The 18,448-nt window shown below is 39.5% G+C and overlaps 2 protein-coding genes across 2 annotated transcripts; one reads left to right on the forward strand and one right to left on the reverse strand.

Annotated features, from left to right (window-relative positions):
* The first annotated feature begins 378 nt into the window (after positions 1-378).
* LOC145775297 (coiled-coil domain-containing protein 74B-like) lies at positions 379-5,982 on the forward strand. The gene is made up of 9 exons (XM_082586561.1): positions 379-811; positions 906-953; positions 1,526-1,576; positions 3,244-3,364; positions 3,878-4,064; positions 4,658-4,735; positions 5,032-5,138; positions 5,252-5,320; positions 5,839-5,982. Exons 1-9 carry the CDS (start codon positions 478-480, stop codon positions 5,969-5,971), a joined length of 1,128 nt encoding a protein of 375 aa, XP_082442687.1. The 5' UTR covers positions 379-477; the 3' UTR covers positions 5,972-5,982.
* A 106-nt stretch (positions 5,983-6,088) lies between these two features.
* Positions 6,089-16,162, reverse strand: LOC145775298 (replication factor C subunit 2-like). Its single transcript, XM_082586562.1, has 7 exons — positions 15,976-16,162; positions 11,762-11,980; positions 11,528-11,662; positions 10,356-10,479; positions 8,763-8,864; positions 8,506-8,643; positions 6,089-7,246 (listed from the first exon to the last, which is right to left on the reverse strand). Exons 1-7 carry the CDS (start codon positions 16,065-16,067, stop codon positions 7,013-7,015), a joined length of 1,044 nt encoding a protein of 347 aa, XP_082442688.1. The 5' UTR covers positions 16,068-16,162; the 3' UTR covers positions 6,089-7,012.
* Positions 16,163-18,448: the final 2,286 nt, after the last annotated feature.

Below are 18,448 nucleotides of genomic sequence, written 5' to 3' on the forward strand. Positions count from 1 at the left end.
ACGATACCGTATCTTTTATGATTGAATGTTAAAAAGTTTTTAAAGCAAAAAGACTTGTAACAGTCAAGTTTGCTTGTTTGCAATGATTTTTAAGCTAGCTGAACGGAAACTTTTTTAATGCATTTATTGTGTTTTAAATTGAAATCAAAGCCAAAAAACTGTGAGCAGCTGCACTTTTTAGATGTTGTCAATGCAACTAGACCTAGTAGGAAAGAAATTTTCTTTAGGTCTATACATGCATCAAAGGTCTTGCCAATGTAGGAACTATGTAACCATCACTTACTGTAACAAGTAACACATCTGTAAAGAAAATTTTTTGAGGAAATATTTCACCATTATAATGGCCTACAATTTTTTTGCTTGCATTATTACAGGTTTTGTAATGTGTAATAAAATGGTGTTTGGCTAAAAGGAACAAATGATGTAAGGCATTGAAAGTTTTAAAGTTGCCTCAATGAAATCTCGATAGATTTGAAAATGTCATCTAGTGCTCTACCCCCATTAGGAAATCTACCATCTTGGTCTCGCGTTTCCACGCTTGATCGGTCAAGATACCCAAAACCATTTTTAAGAGATCGTTTACAAGCTCTTCCTGCCCCTGGAGGTAAGTTGATCCCAACTGGGGATCACGTCAGTGAGGCAGGACAAACTTCTGCACCCATGGACATTCAAATCCTTGAGAACTTGTCGACTGGCGAACAACAGCGACTGCTGTATTACAATAAAAGTGTCAAGTTTTTACAGCAACAACATGCTGATACTTTGAAGAAGCTGCATGAAGAAATAAATTGTTTGAAGCAAGAGAACAAAGGTTTGTTGATTTAAAATCACTTTGTTTCATTGTTGCTTGATGATGTATTGCCTTTGAAATCAAGCAATATATCATATACTGTATGTCTTTTTAGATCTTCATTTCAAGTTTGTGATGGGAAAAAATTCTGGTTCAAGCCAAAGTAAGTTTGCTTTCTTTTAGTATATTGTATTGCTGTGTTTATAATATTTAATTTTCATCTTTGTACTTTTGTAACATGGAGTTATTAGCATGGATGGAGTTAACTTATATCAAATGCAAAAAAATGCTGCATCAAGCCATTGCTGCAGTTATTACATTACAACAGTTACATCATTACAACTCGAATGCTTTGTGTGCTTTATTTTTTCACTCAGTTTAAGAATTAAAATTCATGATGATAATGATGAATATCATCCAAAAGTCAAACTATTGAACTTATTTTGTTTAATCAGTTAACCACTGGATCATAAAGGGTTAATACGTGTGTAGTTTAGGTAAAGACTGAAAAATGTGATGTATTTTGTGCTTACAATTTTAAAAGAAAATGAAATACGATGCACAAAAATTTCACATACACGATTTTATGATATTTTTTAAATCCAATTATATGCTTTCCTGTACTTCTGCTTTATTTTAGTGTATTTTTGTTTAAATATTGGTTTTGTGAACCAGAACATTGCTTGTCTTGAAATTTACTCAAAAAGTGTTTTAGTTGAAAGTGTTAATTTGCAGGTGACAGGGAAACCTCCGCTGGTGTGCATCGAGGAGATGACAATGAAACCGGTATTTGCTGCATTGGTTAATAAGTTGGCATTGTATATAAATGCATTGTCTTATTGGTTGGTTTTGAATCTTTATCCTCTGACTGACAAAACCTTGCTAGGTTATTCCTGGTAGTTTCGCATATTTGTAGAGGCTCTTGACGCAGGACCGGTTACTGAGATTGACAGATTGAGGTTTCCGATTGTTGAAGTGTTGTTGCCGGAGAATTATTTCATTCACTAGGTGCTGCTGAATGGAGACCAGTCCTTAGAATGCATTGCTCAAGCACACACCCCTAGAGTCGAACTAGCATTGCTTGATCTTGAAGCTTCTTCGTTCACGAAGTCATGCGCTAACCAACTGAGTTATCGGGGAGGACAAATCTTATCTTTTATATCAATGGTTTTATCTGTTTACAATGTTTCCAACTCAATGCGGTTTGAGGTCCAGTATTGAATTTATGGTTGAGTTTGTTTCATGGTGTTCTTGCCAATCAACATTCATTCCAATCTTTCACGGATTCTTACAATTAAGTTGTTTTTGCGTTTTCAACCGTGACAGCAATTAGTTTATCTATGAGGCATTGTGTTGTGTGCTTGCGGGATAGAAAGTTCAAAGTGGAGTCTATCGCTTTCTTGTTGAACGCCACTTGAAACGTTGCTATGACAATTAGCGCCTCTGCGCCAGAGCACTTTTAAGTACCCAGTTAGCAAATTAGCTATTTGCAGACGTTGAATCGATGTAAAAACCGTGGTTCGCTAACTAGGTACTTCAAACGTGCCCAGATTGTTCATGGAGGTTTCATTTTTTGGCTGACCCATATTTCTAACACAGTTTTACTGAACACCAGCTTGTACCATCCTGTGTGTTATTCTTATTCCACCATAGCACAGCCACACTGCTGCTGACATCTTCGGTTGCTTCCCGTGTTTGCTTCGTGAGGTTTTTAATTGTAATAACGTGATTGGTCATGTTGCTAAAATTTGTTTTTTGTTTTATTATCTTTATCCTGCATTGCGGGAAAGCGGACTTGAGCGCTATGCATCGGTGCACGCCTTCCGACGTACACCTGACCCAAAAATTAATCTTGACATGACCAATCAACCACGCTTGCAGACACAGAAGCACAAGTGGCGGTTCATCTATCTTTGGTGAAGGACAAACATTGGCCCGAAATTCCTTGACTAAGTAAAGCTTCCGTTTGTTGTTAACATCTTCGCCTGTGCTTCTACATCACTTGTCAAATACACATTTGCATAGAAGTACAAGTCACCCCAAGCAATATTTCATCTCTATGGATCTTTTTTCTGGACCTCTGCTATGTTTGGCAGGAGTTATTTTTCTCTGTGAAACAAACTGAGCTTCTTCTTCTTCAACAGATTGATCATACAGTATTTGATCAGCTGTGTCCTTCCATATGAACTCCCTCCATTTGCTCTGTTTTTGCTAGTACTTCTGGCATATTTTTTATCCCTGTAATTTGCTTGATATTGTCAAAAAATTTCGTTTTTGTCGCCCCTTTGCCTTGCACCATTCCAGTCAACATTAAATTTTCCAACGAGTGCTTCTTGCTATATGCCTTAAATTCCTTAATTGTCTGAGGTTAACATTGTTAATCAGACTCCAGTCATCGTCTATTTGTTGGGTAACAAACTGAGCTATATTGCGTTAATATTAAACCTTTGCAGTTGGAGACATTCAGAGCATCCTCCTCCAAGAAGAAGTCAAAGACCTCCAAGTCGCTCTTAAAAATGCTCATGGTCGCAACACTCTGCTTCAGCATGCTTTGCAAGTGCAGAGTAGACGAAGGTGAGATGATCAGGCTGTCTACTTCATTTGTGCCGTCGTCTTATGAGCCTCTGAAGCCGAGGGTTTATCATTTTACCATCCCAGATTCACGATGTTTCCGGTAGCAAGGATGTTAAACAGACCTTGGCGATTTCGCTTCATAAAAGTGGACCTGAGGTTGGTTGTGTGAGGTTATCCGATTGTATTGGAACCGAAGCAAGAAAGATGAAGGACATAAAAAGCGTTCTAGTGGACTTGCGTCGAACCTAAAGTCCGGATCGTCAACCTTCCTACTTGTGAGGCTGTAAACTTGCTGGCGTGTTCTCAGAGTTATATTAATTGACCGGCCCTTGCAATCCCTGTACGTATGGCCTATCATCAAATCTTCAATTGGTCATGGTTACAAAGTAGCCTATTTGCTTCATCAGCATGCAAGTACTAGCTTTAGTAGTGTAGGCCAACATGGTGTGATGTTGGTGTACATCTACGTGCATTGTTTGTAATGAATTACTATTGTGAGGATTTGTGTTTTAGAAAATCGTCTAACGTCAAAAACCAATCAGTCGCGTCCACCACCAACGAAAGTATCTTTTCTCCCGAGTCCACGGATGCTGAGGAGATGATGGCTGGTCAGGGCTCCCACTTGCAAGAGTCCTCCTACCTCCTGGTTGATGATGGGCAGCGCCCTCTGCCATTTGGGGCGACACTTAACCCACTCAAGGTCACTAGATAAAATAGCCCAAAAGGGGGGTGGTTGGCACTTGTGCTTTTCTAGCATAAATTTTGCGTTATTTGTTGTGTTTGTTTGACGGGGCTGTAAAAGTTAATTCAGGTTAACACAGGTTCTTCAGTGACTTTTTAGCTTCTTTTGCAACTCTAACAATACTTACCTTTAAGTTAGGGTTAACGCATAGCTCACCGCTCCAGTAGTTTGAGCACTCTGGCAAGATGGGTGGAAGTATCCAAATGTGGTTCCTTGCGTACCACAAATGAAAAAATCACCACGCTGAATTACTTATTCCTGCCTACTGTACGATTTACTGCATTGAGGAGACCTTAAGGTCGAAATCTCCAGTTACGTTTAAGTTGTGTATTTTTAAATAACCAAGCACTAAAGTCTAGTATTGACTTTTAAACACTAAGAAAAGTATTTCTGCGTTGAGGTGAGATTTGTAAGGTTTTCCAACCATATTCTCACTGATTGACAATCAGCCGGAGCTTTCCAGCTGCCGCGGTGAGGTTACGTTGTTGAAGATGTAACAAAAATGTTAGCTGCCACCGAGTGTGATGCAAGATATCTATATTTATATATAGGTCCATAGTGACCCGGATGCTGAGCCACGATCCCCCACCATTGATGAATGTGAGGTCATAATCAAGTACTTGCACAGGGTGAGCAAACACTTTCTTTCATTTCACATTTGATGCTGAAGATTGTGTGGAAAGCCTATCTTGTTGAAATAAATCATTTTTAATTTTATAAATGATTTATGAAATGCACCAATGAAGGCGCTAGCCTCCACGCGTTGGGGGTGTGGCTTGCTGGTACAAACCGTAGCACAATGGGCGGAAATAAGGCAGAGCCTCTAGTCTCGATGATTTTGGCTGGCAAAGACCAGGGATTTGTTGCTAAATGGTTTAATTACTTATGCTAAGGCATCGTGGTATTTCAACTCATTGTCTCGCAGTTAAGCGCCAGACAAAGTGAGGAGAATCAACTCTTGAAGTCCGACCTCAAGGATTTGCTCTATTCGGGGAAGGTCAACAGGAGTGCCAAGCTTCGGTTTGAGGCCAAGTAAGGAATAGTAACTAAACGATCTTAACATTTGTACGCCGTAAGAGTAATCACGGGTATCACTGCTTGGGACTATCACTCTGGGACATTCTAACAATCTTTATTCGTTGCAGGAGCGAAGAACCGATGAAACTACCTAAAGTGTCGTTGAAGCAAAACCTTCCTCTTCATAATTCTGCTCAGTGAGTTTTCAGTCCAGGCTACATAATGAAATTAAAACATCAGCTACTCACCAGAGGCACTAAACTTATTACCCAGCTATCAATATAATTCTTTCCGTTGATTCAACGACCGTCATATAACTAGCTGAGTGCGCACATAATTGATGATTTATGTGACGGCGATTAGTTAGGTTCTCCGGGCAAACATATTTTTTGTAGAAAATTAGCCAGTATTGTGCTTCCAATGACTATTCTCATTACGTACGTACTTGTGTTTAACGTACTGGCACTGTTCCCTTCGCTGAGGGTAATGCTGAAATTTGGGTTCGATTTATATCAAAACCTGGTACAAATAGTTACTCAATTTCGCATCTGCTTAGCAGCGTGGGAGTGAAATTGGAGTAATAACATTCTACACTGTTAGGGATGCTGCCTACCTGGGCGAATGTATAGCAGTGTGTGTTGTGACTATGACAAATACAAAACAATGGCCGCTGTTATTAGATTATAGTTGCCTCATCAACTGTGCCATCATGCAGGTCTGTTTCAAGCACGTCAGACAAAGTCAGTCTTCCTGCTCTCAAGCACAGCATCAACACTAACATAGCGGATAGGAGGAAACGCCAACAAGCCGTGCAGAAGGCCAGAGCCAAACCAGCCCACCTCGTCTAGTGTTGCCAACGTTGTCTTTGTTTAAAGTAGAGCAAAAATATAAATGTTCAAATATCACACGACACCGTTACAAAGAAACATACGTTGGCGGCAAATTTCATATTTAGCGTGCTAGAGGGGGGGTTTAGGGAATAGGCAAAAAAGGTGTTATATGATATTTGAATAGTCTCAAATCGACAGCCGTTTGCAATGTTTTCTTGTTAATGCTTTTTTATGGTTATATTTAGCTACACAAAAGCGTATGTGGTGGGATTATGGAAACACAGTCGCTTCCGTGCGACCTAGATTTCCCAACGAAGTTGCTGATATGCTATAAAAAAAATTTCCGGGTGGTAGCTTTTGTAATGCTCACAAAACTACTTACCCACCGTCAAGTGGCTTTCCACCCAACCTATTTGAGCAAAACGTTTCTGTAACAATCCTGTGTATTGTGATTCTGTTGTATGTTTGTGTACTTATTTGGTCATAAAACATTTTCTTTGAAAACTAATATATCTTTAGAAATAAATTTTATTAAAACCTCCTTTTGTTCAACTCTTTACAACCAGCAATGCAGAAACTATTTATAATAAAGCCGTTGTTTTCAGAAAAGGGATAGCAGCAAAAATACAGTAGATGCGATGAAGCGACTGTACTTGTGCCATTCTCGTAACGAGGATGAATTGTGGAGATGCCTGCCCTCCGACTAAGAAAAGCCTAATCCTGGCAGTTTTGCATGCTTGAACCACTGATGCAGGCCCGTTAGCGAGATTGACAGGGTGCAGTTTCAATGGATGTTGTTCTTGAATTTCTACATGCTCAGTATCGCCGGGCGCGGAAAAACATTTCAAACATGAAAATACTTCAAATACGTAGCTGTAGTGTATAAGCATTTTGTAACAGCTGTTGCTCATGCCCCGTGGAGAATGCATGAGGGGAACACGAAACGAAGTGACAGTGTTAATTGTTTAGAAAGTCAATTTCCCTGCAAAGTCTAACCACAATTTAAAAAAAATACTTCAGCTGGGGTTGAACTCAACCGACAAGAAAGCGCAACCCCCATCACGTGGTCGATTGATTGGAGGAGGTTTGACAAAGTCTTGCCAGTAGCGCCGAAAGCTGCAGAAGAGAGTTGACGCCTTGCACAACTCTCATGTGGGTTTGGGCGATGTGTCTGATGTATTCAAGCTTCAGGTACTCCCCCATGTCGTGCGTCTTCACCACGCGAAAGATGTTGGAAATGATGTCATCCGGGGAATATCCCATGCTCCACAAATGATGGATGACCTTATAAGCCTAAAACCGTATGCACAGTGGTTTAAAAAGCAGTCAAACATTAGTACCGGTGGTTGGCGACCAATCGAGACATTCCAAAGAAAACGCGGTGGGTTTCTACAAGTTCCCGAGCCTCCTAAAATCATTCGGGGTCCCAAACTAGTCCCCTGTCAACGCCACTGGTCGTCAGTAAGCAGTAAGCGCTAGTGTTACATGATGATCTGTACTACAGAGATGGAAAAGATCACCAGTTTTCGTGATCTTGAAGATCAAGATCACTTTTTCTAAACTTGAAAAAATGAAGATTTTGATTAATGATGTTGCAAACAAAAACCGGATATCACTATTCACTATAAGCAACCTGGTTAAAGGTAGTTGGTATTGCTAACTGCTGAAAGTCACAAAATTTGCAATTAGTTTTGTGCTGTTTGATAATAAAGAAAACCTTTGAACTGCATCATTTTTCACCATTTTGTCTGGTTCATATTGGAAGCTTTATATCAACGTCAACGTGTATTGCACCATTTACCTATCTGGAAACCTTGATACTGTTGTCTATTACCGGTATCAAAAACATTAGATCTACGCCCTACGGTCAGGTGAACCGCTCCAAACAAAAATGCAAAAGCTACAGTATACAAAAAAGAGGTATTTTCTCATTTAATATATTTGTTCATACTCAGATCTTAAGCAATTCTTGGTTTGGTCGATTTGCTGCAATCACTTGCTGCAACCACTTTACATAATCAAAGCGGGCTATAGAGCCCAGTTTTTTTGTCAACGCCATTCTAAATTTTTGAAAATCTAAAACTAGGCCGAAAGCAAATTTTTTTGTTAAATTCACAAAACAGAATTATAACAATGTTGAATCATTTTTTATCAAACGTCAACATAAACTATATACGGAAGTTGACTTATTTATTAAGTCAGAAAAAAAATTTAATTTTAAAAATGGCAACACTGACCAAATTACTGAAACTTTAAATCGACTTTTCTTGCACACATATCATATTAACAGTGGCTTAATGTTAGTAATCGCCACAAATTACTTTGCACAGTACGAGTTCTATAAAAATGCCTCTATCTTGTAAGTAAACTCTAATTTTAAAGTGATCCTGATCTCATTGTTCTTCAGATCACACAAAAAAAGTGATCTTAGATCAAGCCCATCTCTGTCTGTACACATCCGCTCTTCTACTGGAATAAACTATATCGTAAGTAAATAAACAACCAAATTTTCAGCTACAAATGCCAGCGAGTGTAAATATTCAGCTAACCACCTCATCGAAGTCCCCCTTGACACAATGGTCCAACATGTTCTTGATCAGCAAGGGATGAGGTTCATCGCAGACTTTGAACACGTTCTCTCCATTCACAAAACCGAACCCTTGGTAAGTTGACTGGAGATTGTTCAACGCCTGAAACCGGGAGCTATATTATTAAACAATCGCCATTGGACAACATCGTAGGAAGGTCACACAAGCATTTGGTCGAAACGCAAGAAGTGCTTTCCGACATAGATGACTGATTTGCAAACCTGTCTCATGTCTCCCTGCGCTGTGAATATGATCGCTTCAAGACCATCATCTGTGTACCGCACATTCTCCTTATCGATCACCTCCATTATTCTCTTTAATATCTATTCACCGTAAAATGTTAACATGAAAAGTAGCTTGCCATTCAAAACTATCTTTGTACAAAAATATGTACATTTCAGCCCTCGAAATTAGCTTCCATCTACGACGGCAAAAACATTGCCGTCGCCAAATCAACAAACCTTGGATTGCGGCGGCAATTGCCGTATGCTTTAATCAAACGAAATTTTATGTGCTTCTTCATCATCGTGTGTCACACGGCGGTAGCCCAGAGCAGCACGCACGCTATTTTATGCGCTGACAATGCTCTTGTGAACTGTAAAAAGTTTGCAACCTTATAAATACTGGCTTAATTGTTACGCAAAAGTTATTCTTTTATCGAATGCTTATTGTTGACCGGTGTCGTTGCGAATATAAAAAGTGGTACAAAATTGGATAAATGGTTCTTCGGCATTAAAGAAAAGTAATGCTTCCGATCATATGGCATCGCGCATTCATTAACGGGCAGTTTTGCGTCTTCAAGTATTCCAGTGACGAGGCGACAACCTCATCCTCCGATGATTCCGATTCTGACTAGTTCTTTATCCAACAGACTTTGTGTTGCTCGCAGTATCCTAATTGTGCTGAAATTATGTTAGTGTACTGTATACGTAAATCGAGGCAATCTTCTCGCAGGGAGCTATTGATTTGTTATCGGTAGCCTACCTGATTGAGCAATTAACGTTATGTCATGATAATTTAACGTCGCTAGATGTCGAATTAATGTAAAACAAACGTAAATTTCTTATTGGGCATTGTTGTTACGCGATATAATTCACTGGGAAAATTAAATCGATTTGTGCTGACTCGAACGCTGAATCAACCCAAAATTAACTTACTTTTCCCTCTGAGTTATTTCACATGAATTACCGTAACAGCGTGCGTATCGCGTTGCTCGCTTTATCGCTACTTTTGGTATTATTATATCACAACAAATCAAACAGTGCGGTCGTGATAGACTATTCGATTATTTTTTTCTCTTCTCGTTTTACATGTTTTGGTACAATTTTTTCGTAAACGTTCACAGCAATTGCCGAGGCAATTTCAACTTTTGCCGCTTGGCCTCGTCAACGTTTTTGCGAAGTAAAAATGTGCTAATTTCGAAGACTGTGTGTGTGTTCACAGCAAGTAAAATAGTCCGAGGTGAGGTCTTGGTGCGATGTTTCTGCTGATTAAACTCCCGCTGCGAGTAAATCAAACAGGAAGAAATTTTGAACAATTTTTGTCCGAATAATTTTGCTCATTTTGCGACGGCATTTTTATTGCCGTAGCACAATGGCCATTATGACGTTTGCGGCGGCATTTACCACGGCAATTGCCGTGTGCCGTCGCTAATTTCGAGGACTGACATTTACGCGACGCGCACGCAGGCTTATGTCCGTTACAGCGGATCAAATAACACAGAGTTATTACAAATTAAAGATAACTCTACGATCTTTTGTTCAAGAAGTTTTCTACTAGTCATAGTCACAGCATGCAAATGTTGTGTAACTTACCTGGGTATCAGAAAGTTTGCTATAGCGTAAGATCGCGCAACGTGATTGGATAGGTTCAATGATCTTATCAGATTGGTTGCAAGCGAGGGCGAACCTGGTTGTCTTGCTGTATATTTCCATTGTTCTGTTGTTGATTAAGTGAAAATAAAACACAGAAACCGGATTACTTTTTATAAAACTGTGGAAAAAAATACTTTTACTGAACTCCAGTATAAGAACCTTTTGTGAATTTTTTTTCAGCACCTTTCATTGTTTTAAAACACCAATATCTTTTAATGACAAAAATAATCACAATTACAGTAGAATTCGCCTATTACGTCACATTTCGCTCGGTCCCGGCAGAATTCCTATCTTTTACGTACATTGAAGTTCGGCTACAACAGCATCGCCTATAACGTCAATTCGCATGTAACAGCTCCCTTTATTGGTCCCCAGACGTCTTTTGTTCGTTTATAACGTCACTTTAAGCCATCACCTTCACCACGAACGGTCAGTCTGTTAATCCAGTTAGCGCTGCTGCTTGCAAAATGTCTTCCCTTTATTTTGCTACGTCGTTTGCAGCAGGGACTTTAATTAAATGAATTAACTTTTTTCCCGCGTGAAAAACTATCACGTGTAAAAAGCAGCTCAAAACCGAAACAGCTGAAGATCAATGCCTTTTTTGCTAATAAACAATGAACTTCTCTACTACTGTATTTAACGAGCTGTATTGCGCAAATTTCCTGTAGGCTACCTTTCGCCGGAATGGCCCGTTTCGGTGAGTCCGATCCCTTAACGGGGGATTTAAATTTTTTTTTTTTAAATTATCGGGTACTGTAGCCTAATTATTATTGCCGTTTTAGGGTTAGAGGTTAGGAACTCATCGAATCAGACTCAGTAGCAGACCCACCTTTTGCTGTAGGTTTTTTTTAAACAGTTTCTTTGTTTACTGTATTTTCTGCGTGACTTTTGTCAGTTTGATGGTACACACTACACAGTAAACCTGACCGGATTATACACCTCTTTCTTTAATCAAAACACAGTTTTGGAATAGTTTGCGGTAGTTCATCTATAACGTCAATTCGGCTATAACGTCAGTTTTTGCAATCCTCTAGAGGTGCCGTTATAGGCGAATTCTACTGTATAACAATTTCTAACATTACAAAAAACAAATCTAAATATCATAAACAAACCTTCTCAAAGCTTGCTGCGCTCCGCTGGTCATGCTGTCAGCTTCATCAAGAATTATTATTTTATGTTTTCCTTTAGGGAGGGTTACTTTCTTCTGAGCAAACATCTTTATTTTGTTTCGCACAACATCAATGCCACTAAACATTGCAAGTGAAATCAAATTTTAGCTCCACAGAATTGTATAGACTGAAAGCGACAAGATATGATCAAGTACATTGATTATTTTAAAAACTCACCGATCATTTGAAGCATTGAGTTCCAGGACGGCCGATTTGTAATTTGATCCCAACATAGTTTGTGCAAGGCACAAGATGCTGGTTGTTTTTCCTGCCCCGGGTGGACCTGCAATGATTATGTTTGGAACATTTCCTTCATGAGCAAAAACACTTAATCGACTGACAGTTGATTCATTCCCGACCACTTGTGAAAGATTTGTTGGACGATATTTCTCCACCCTGCAACAAAATAGCATTCTTTAAGACTTGATAGTTATTTCAAATAAGAATAAACATCCACAACAGTTTCTACAATTAGTTGCATACTTGGTTGTTGACACTTGCATCAATAATATAGTTGCCTCTTTTACCTATACAAATCGCACAATTAAATACCGGTATGCTATATAATACTACAAAAAGTGCTCAATGCCAAGCAGAGCAAATTATATCCACTTCAGTTACTAGTCACTAAAATCCTTAACAGCCTGTTTCATGCTTATTAGGATCACTAAAAGGTACTTATTCAAATCCCAGATACTCTAACCTCCCCCAATTACATAAATGCTTTTCAGACATCAACACACAGCAGCTGAACTCACACCTTCCTTCAAAGGTTGCTGAGCAGTGAGTACTCATACCTGTTGCATGAATGTTTTGTTGCTTTCAATTCAAAAATATTCTATTTAGATAAGTACCGTACCTGCTGGTGACACTAATAACGGTGAAACAGATTGTTAAGGTCTTTTGTCAGTAGTTACCGTACTGAATTTGATGGAAATCGCACAATTTATAGTACAAAAATTTTTACCATAGAAGTTCTCACTCTTGTACTGAAGAATGGCATATTAGAGTTTCTGTTGATTAACCATTGTGCAGTTACTACGGTACATCTATAGCAACCAGATTTTATCAATTGTGTGAAGTTGCTGGCCTAATGTGAAGTCCATATTTAGGGTATTACCAAATTTTGCAAATAAAAACAAGGAGAAATACAGTTAGTCCCACGCTGAAACTTGTTTGTACAACATTGACAAAGATTAATAGCCTACAGAAAAGGTTTTTTAACAGCATTGTAGTAGTAGTAGTCCAGTTTTTATCCGGTGATGTCCCCGTTACCGAGGGTGGCCGGATTCACCTCCAAGTGCCGCAATCGTCTTCACACCCTGCCTCCACATCGATCTGTCTAACGCGTCCTCTCTTGTCAAGCCCACCTTGCTGCTTTCTTCCTCAACTTGCTTTTTCCATGTTTTCTTTGGTCTTCCTTGTTTTCTCCGACCCTCCACTCGCAACTCCAGCGCTCTTCTCAAAACATCATCTTCATCCCTTCTCAAAACATGCCCATACCACCTCACTCCATTCGCTTTTGCCAACTTATCAACACTCTCATTCAACCCAAGCAAGCTCATAAGTTCTTCGGTATTCCTTTTGTCCATCAGCTTTACACCACACATTGCTCTCACCATCGCTCTCTCAGTTCTTCTTAAAATCGCCAATTCGTTTTCCCGTAAGCACCATGTCTCACTTCCGTACAGCATTGCAGATCTCACACAACTAGTATAAATTCTTCCTCTCATTTTCAACGGAAATCTTCTACCACATAACAACTCTCGACACTCTCTGAATTTCACCCAACCAAACCTTCCTCTTGCAGTCACTGCCGCTTCACAACCACCACTGGCATTCAATCTATCTCCTAGATAGCAAAAGGCATTTACTGATTCAACTTCATCATTCAGCTTTTCAACAGGACCAATCATTCCTTCCTCAATCTTCTTGCATCTTTCACATTCAAAACCATCTCCAGATCTGCATGTCACTCTCTTCATCTTTGCACATCTTCCATGCACCCATTTCTTGCATTTCGTACATGTAACAGAATTTGCCATCACTCTTCTTCCGCAGACGCCACATGGGTCAATTTTGCTCATTGTGATTTCCCCTTCCGTTCCGCTTATTACGACCTTTGTCTTTTTGATGTTCACACGCATACCTTTACATTCAAACGACTCCTTCCACTTCTCAAATTTCCCTCTCAGATCTTCCATTGTGTCACTCAACAAAACCAAATCATCGGCGTACAGTATCTCCATTAATGAATCTTCTCTTACACATTCGGTAATCACATCAATCACAATGGCAAAGATTAGAGGAGAGAGGACAGAACCCTGGTGTACACCGACCTTCACCGAAAACTCATCTGAGAGGGCAGATCCAACGCAAACTCTCGTCCTTGCACCGTCGTAAAGACCCATTACGGCTTGAACGAGAGCTTCTGGCATTACTTTTTTTCTCATTGCCCATTCCATCACTCTTCTTGGAACTCTATCAAACGCCTTTTCCATGTCCACGAAACACATGTACAAGTTCTTACCCTTGTCCCGATATTCCTCTTGCAACCTTCTCAAAATAAAAATAGCATTTGTCGTTCCCTTCCCAGGCATAAATCCACACTGCATCTCGTCCAGCTTCACCACAGATCGTATTCTATTCTCCAACACCCTTTCCACTACCTTCATTGCATGCTCCAACAGTTTTATTCCCCTATATGACCCACAATCCATTACATCACCCTTTCCCTTGAAGATGGGTATCACCACACTCATCTTCCATTCATTTGGCATTCCTTTTCCATCTAACACTGTTGACTGTTGACATTGTGTCAAAGTTTAAAGTCATACTGTTCAAAACAAACTCTCTACTGTCATTGCTCAGTGGTTACGCACTCAAACTCAAGTTCACGCGGTGATGGTTCGACTTTCGAGGTGTGCGCTTAACAGAGGTGGGCACCTGCTACTTTCAAAGTAGCACGCTACCCGCTACCAATTTACAAAAGTAGCACGCTACCCGCTACCGCTACTCGGGCCAAAGTAGCGCGCGCTACCGCTACTTCTTCCGCTACTTTTGTCTAAAATGACACTAGGAAACACTCAAGTCCGTAGTGACGCAAAAATGACCTTGAAAACGAATGTTATCATTCGTTTACGCTGTCATTTTAACGTCATTATAGAAAACACATTCTAAGGGAAATTTATTGTTACACATCTTTCAAAAACACGAGCATTTCAAAATCAGAGTCACTAACTCCTGCCCGCTTTCGCTTAAGCACATCTTTTCCAACAGAGAAAAGTCTCTCCATCGCAGCACTGGAAGGAATGGGGGTGTTGTATTTAATGAACAGATGTTTTAACTCGGTATTCGAAAAGCTCAAGGACTTGCTCTTGTCCGAAAAAAAGCGTCCACAATTATTGTTGCTTCCTTCTGCATCAACGTTTCACGGGATGGCGCAAACACTCAAAAAAATACATCCTCGAAGTCATGACTGGTGTTGGTGTCACTCTTCTCGGTATCAACCTGGCTTGATGTCTCCCGCAACAGTCGAATTACATCTGTCTTGACTTTTTCTCGCAGTGCGTCAGCATCATCCATGGAAACGTAGTGCAGAAATTTTAGCCACGACGTCTTGAAGGAGGGATGAAGACATGATGCCATAACGCATTTCATGTTGTTGAAGCACTTGTTGAATCGTTTCTTCAACCCTTCAAGGACTTTCACTTTCAACTCCTCACAGGTCACAAGATCACTGATCTCGGTCAACTTCTTCCTGCAAATCGTGATGGTTGGAGGCAAGACTCCGTAATATGCCTTGGACTCGCCCTGGAGAATGTCTAAAGCTTGGCAGATAGGCTTCATCACACGGAGATATTCGCCGAAGAAGTTGACGTCAGCTAGAAAAGAACGAAACTTTGCAACCAAGCCGATTATATGGCTGCTTGACCACACCAGTATTGCAAAAAAACAAGCATTTTTTTCAATTTAAATTAAAAAGTAGCGGTAGCGGGAGTGCGACTGAAAAAAAGTAGCGCCTCTCCCGCTACTTTGGAATAAAAATAGCGCCGCTACTCCAACTAAAAAGTAGCGCCGCTACCGCTACTTTTACCAAAAAAGTAGCGCCGCTAGTAGCGCGCTACTGCCCACCTCTGGGGCTTAAGCAACACATTTTAAGAGTGCTTTCCATTCAGCGGCACCTAGTGAATGTACGGTAGTAATTCTTCAGCAACAACACTTCAACAAATGGAAACTTTGCTCTGTCAATCCTGATAACCAGCCCTGCGTCAAAAGCCTCTACAAGTATGCAAAACTACCAGGAATAACCTATCAAGGCTTTGTCAGTCCAAGGAAAACTTCAAAACTAAACCAAACCATAATAGACACAAACACATTGATGTTTTTACCAGGGAAGTTCATATCCGGTTTTAGACTTCTTTGGTTCAACAGCTGGTTCTTTCAGAGAAGAAGTTGATTGCACTTCCATAACTTCCGCCATTGTCTTAAAAAACTGTAATTAATTGAACTTCCCTTCCATTCTAAAAACGAAATCGAAAACGAACCAATTTTCCTGATTTAGCCAAAGTCGTTCCCGCCAGATAGGCCCAGCAAGGTTGCCAGAGGTTGTTGAAAACAACAGTTTTTTCCACAATCAATTAAATTTTTAATCAAAACATTTCTTTTCTTCCAAAAGATGTATTGTTTACGTCTAAAAATATTAATACAATAATGTGTGGGGGCCCAACAAAAAACATTGCGTCACCAGATTTAAATTTAAAAAAAAGATCAAATGCCAGAAAAGTGTTAGTGCTTGCACCTGTTTGATCTATACAAGTCGCATATTACCAAAAAAATTGTAGTTGCACAAGAAATGGATTCTCCAAACGGATCGACCACACAGTTCACTTTCAAACAACTGAACAAAACACTCCTAATTCAAATTCTATGCTCATTTTTGAAAACGACAAAGCTTAAACAAACAAATAATTTAGATAATTACTTCTCGTATTTTTTTTTTTATTTTCTGGCCTCTATTGGACCTGCATTATTTTGTCTGTGATGGCCTAAAACAAAAACTTGCTGATGCAAAACCAGCACAGAAGCAGAGTGATCTCAGCATCTTTTTTTTTTAAAAACAGCTTGATTTAATGCAAACAATTACCAAAAAAGCTTGAGCAATAGTTGGTTGGGGTTTCTGGGTAGGGACGGCTAAGCTACATCAGTGTCAAGCAGAGGGTTTTTTGATGTTGATTCATTAGCACCAGACAAAGTTGCCAACATTCTAAATACAGCCACTCGACATCTACGAATTAACATCTCCTGTTCCGTATTGCGAGGACTGATGACAACTAATGACAGTTTGGAACAAGCTTCCCCCTACTATAAGAAATGAATGCAAAACTGTAAAAGGCTTTAAATCAAAAATGAACAAGCTAAATCTTCCTTGAAATAATCCTATCTAAGTATAACATGCACCAAACTTATTAATATATATATATTTTTTGCCCAGAAATGATAGGCCAATGTGTGTAGATTTATTAGCAAAATAGTAAGGTTGTAAGTACTCCTACTGGCCTTCTGGTTCTTGTGTTGTTTTGTCCACAGAAGTTCTACAGATTCTGCAGAAGTTTTTCCATCTTCTTCGACCAATCGCCATCTTTCGGTGAAGCGGTGGCAATGTGCTCCAACCAGTTGTTTTATATCAGTATCTTGGACTGGATCGTCATGCTATTGTCTGATTGTTTTATTTTTCTAACAAGCCAAATTGGATTTTTTTTTCACTGTTGTTATGGTTTAACGTGTAAAACATACGGTAACCCAAATTTATCATATTACTGTGACATGCCACTACTACATCCCAGCTGGCGATGCCTGTTGTTTTTGCATTAATTCAACGTTTGCTAACGTTGGACCAGTGTGGAGGTGACGAGTTTAGCTGACTGGGGTCTAAAATTATCGCTTTATCAACGCAACTTTTATCAAAGCACGCTTGATATCTTTAAGATATAACTTCCCTGGGTATAAATTGAATTTCCGCAAGATGATGATGTTGTTTTTGCTAGTTTGTTTTTGTCATTGTTTTCATGTCGTCAAGTTATAGGGGAAGACTTTGCTAAGGGGAAGACTTTGTTCGCGACAGACAGACAGGCCACACCCTCGACATGAGGATAAATTTATGGCCTGTATAATCAAAATTGGTAGATGATGATGATGACTCGGTCACCGATCATAATCTGAGTTAGTAGATACTGTCTGAGATATGCCAACTGCAAATCCTCGCATACGTTGTTCATACAACGCCTCCATGCAAATTTGCTAATTATCCAATAGCCTTCACAGACTGAAGATGCCAAAAGAATACCAAAAGATTCTTTTAACTTTTTAGCATGATTTTATTTGGGATAAGTAGAATACCACGACTACTTGCTTTATATTGATTTTTCTTGCAATGTGGACAGCTGGAGACTTGCCGCAAAAATCAGCACAACTGCTTGAGAATGTTTTTGTTTGAAAATTTGGGTACTATAATATCGACAGAAGGTCACTGTTACAGCGTGGGACTAGCCTACCTCCTGTTGCCACAGTAGTGCAAAGTTAACTGCTGAATTGTCATGACTTGAATAATATTAAAATAAACATGTCAACGTTGAATATTTCAATATATTTATTGTAGTGATGCACACTTTGAACAAATGTGGACTCTTGGACAGGTCACTGCACCTGGCTATGCGACGTATGGCGATAAACTAAACGCTGTAGTTGCATCCAATGGTTCACCTCCTTTTTCAGTGAGCGATTCCTTACTTCTATTATCTTTAGGTCAAGTACTAGATTGTATTTACTTTAGCCAGTGTCAATGCAACGTTCTCATGTTCTAAC

The sequence above is a fragment of the Aplidium turbinatum genome, chromosome 8 (genome assembly GCF_918807975.1).
Source record: "Aplidium turbinatum chromosome 8, kaAplTurb1.1, whole genome shotgun sequence".
In the NCBI taxonomy this organism is placed as follows: domain Eukaryota; kingdom Metazoa; phylum Chordata; class Ascidiacea; order Aplousobranchia; family Polyclinidae; genus Aplidium; species Aplidium turbinatum.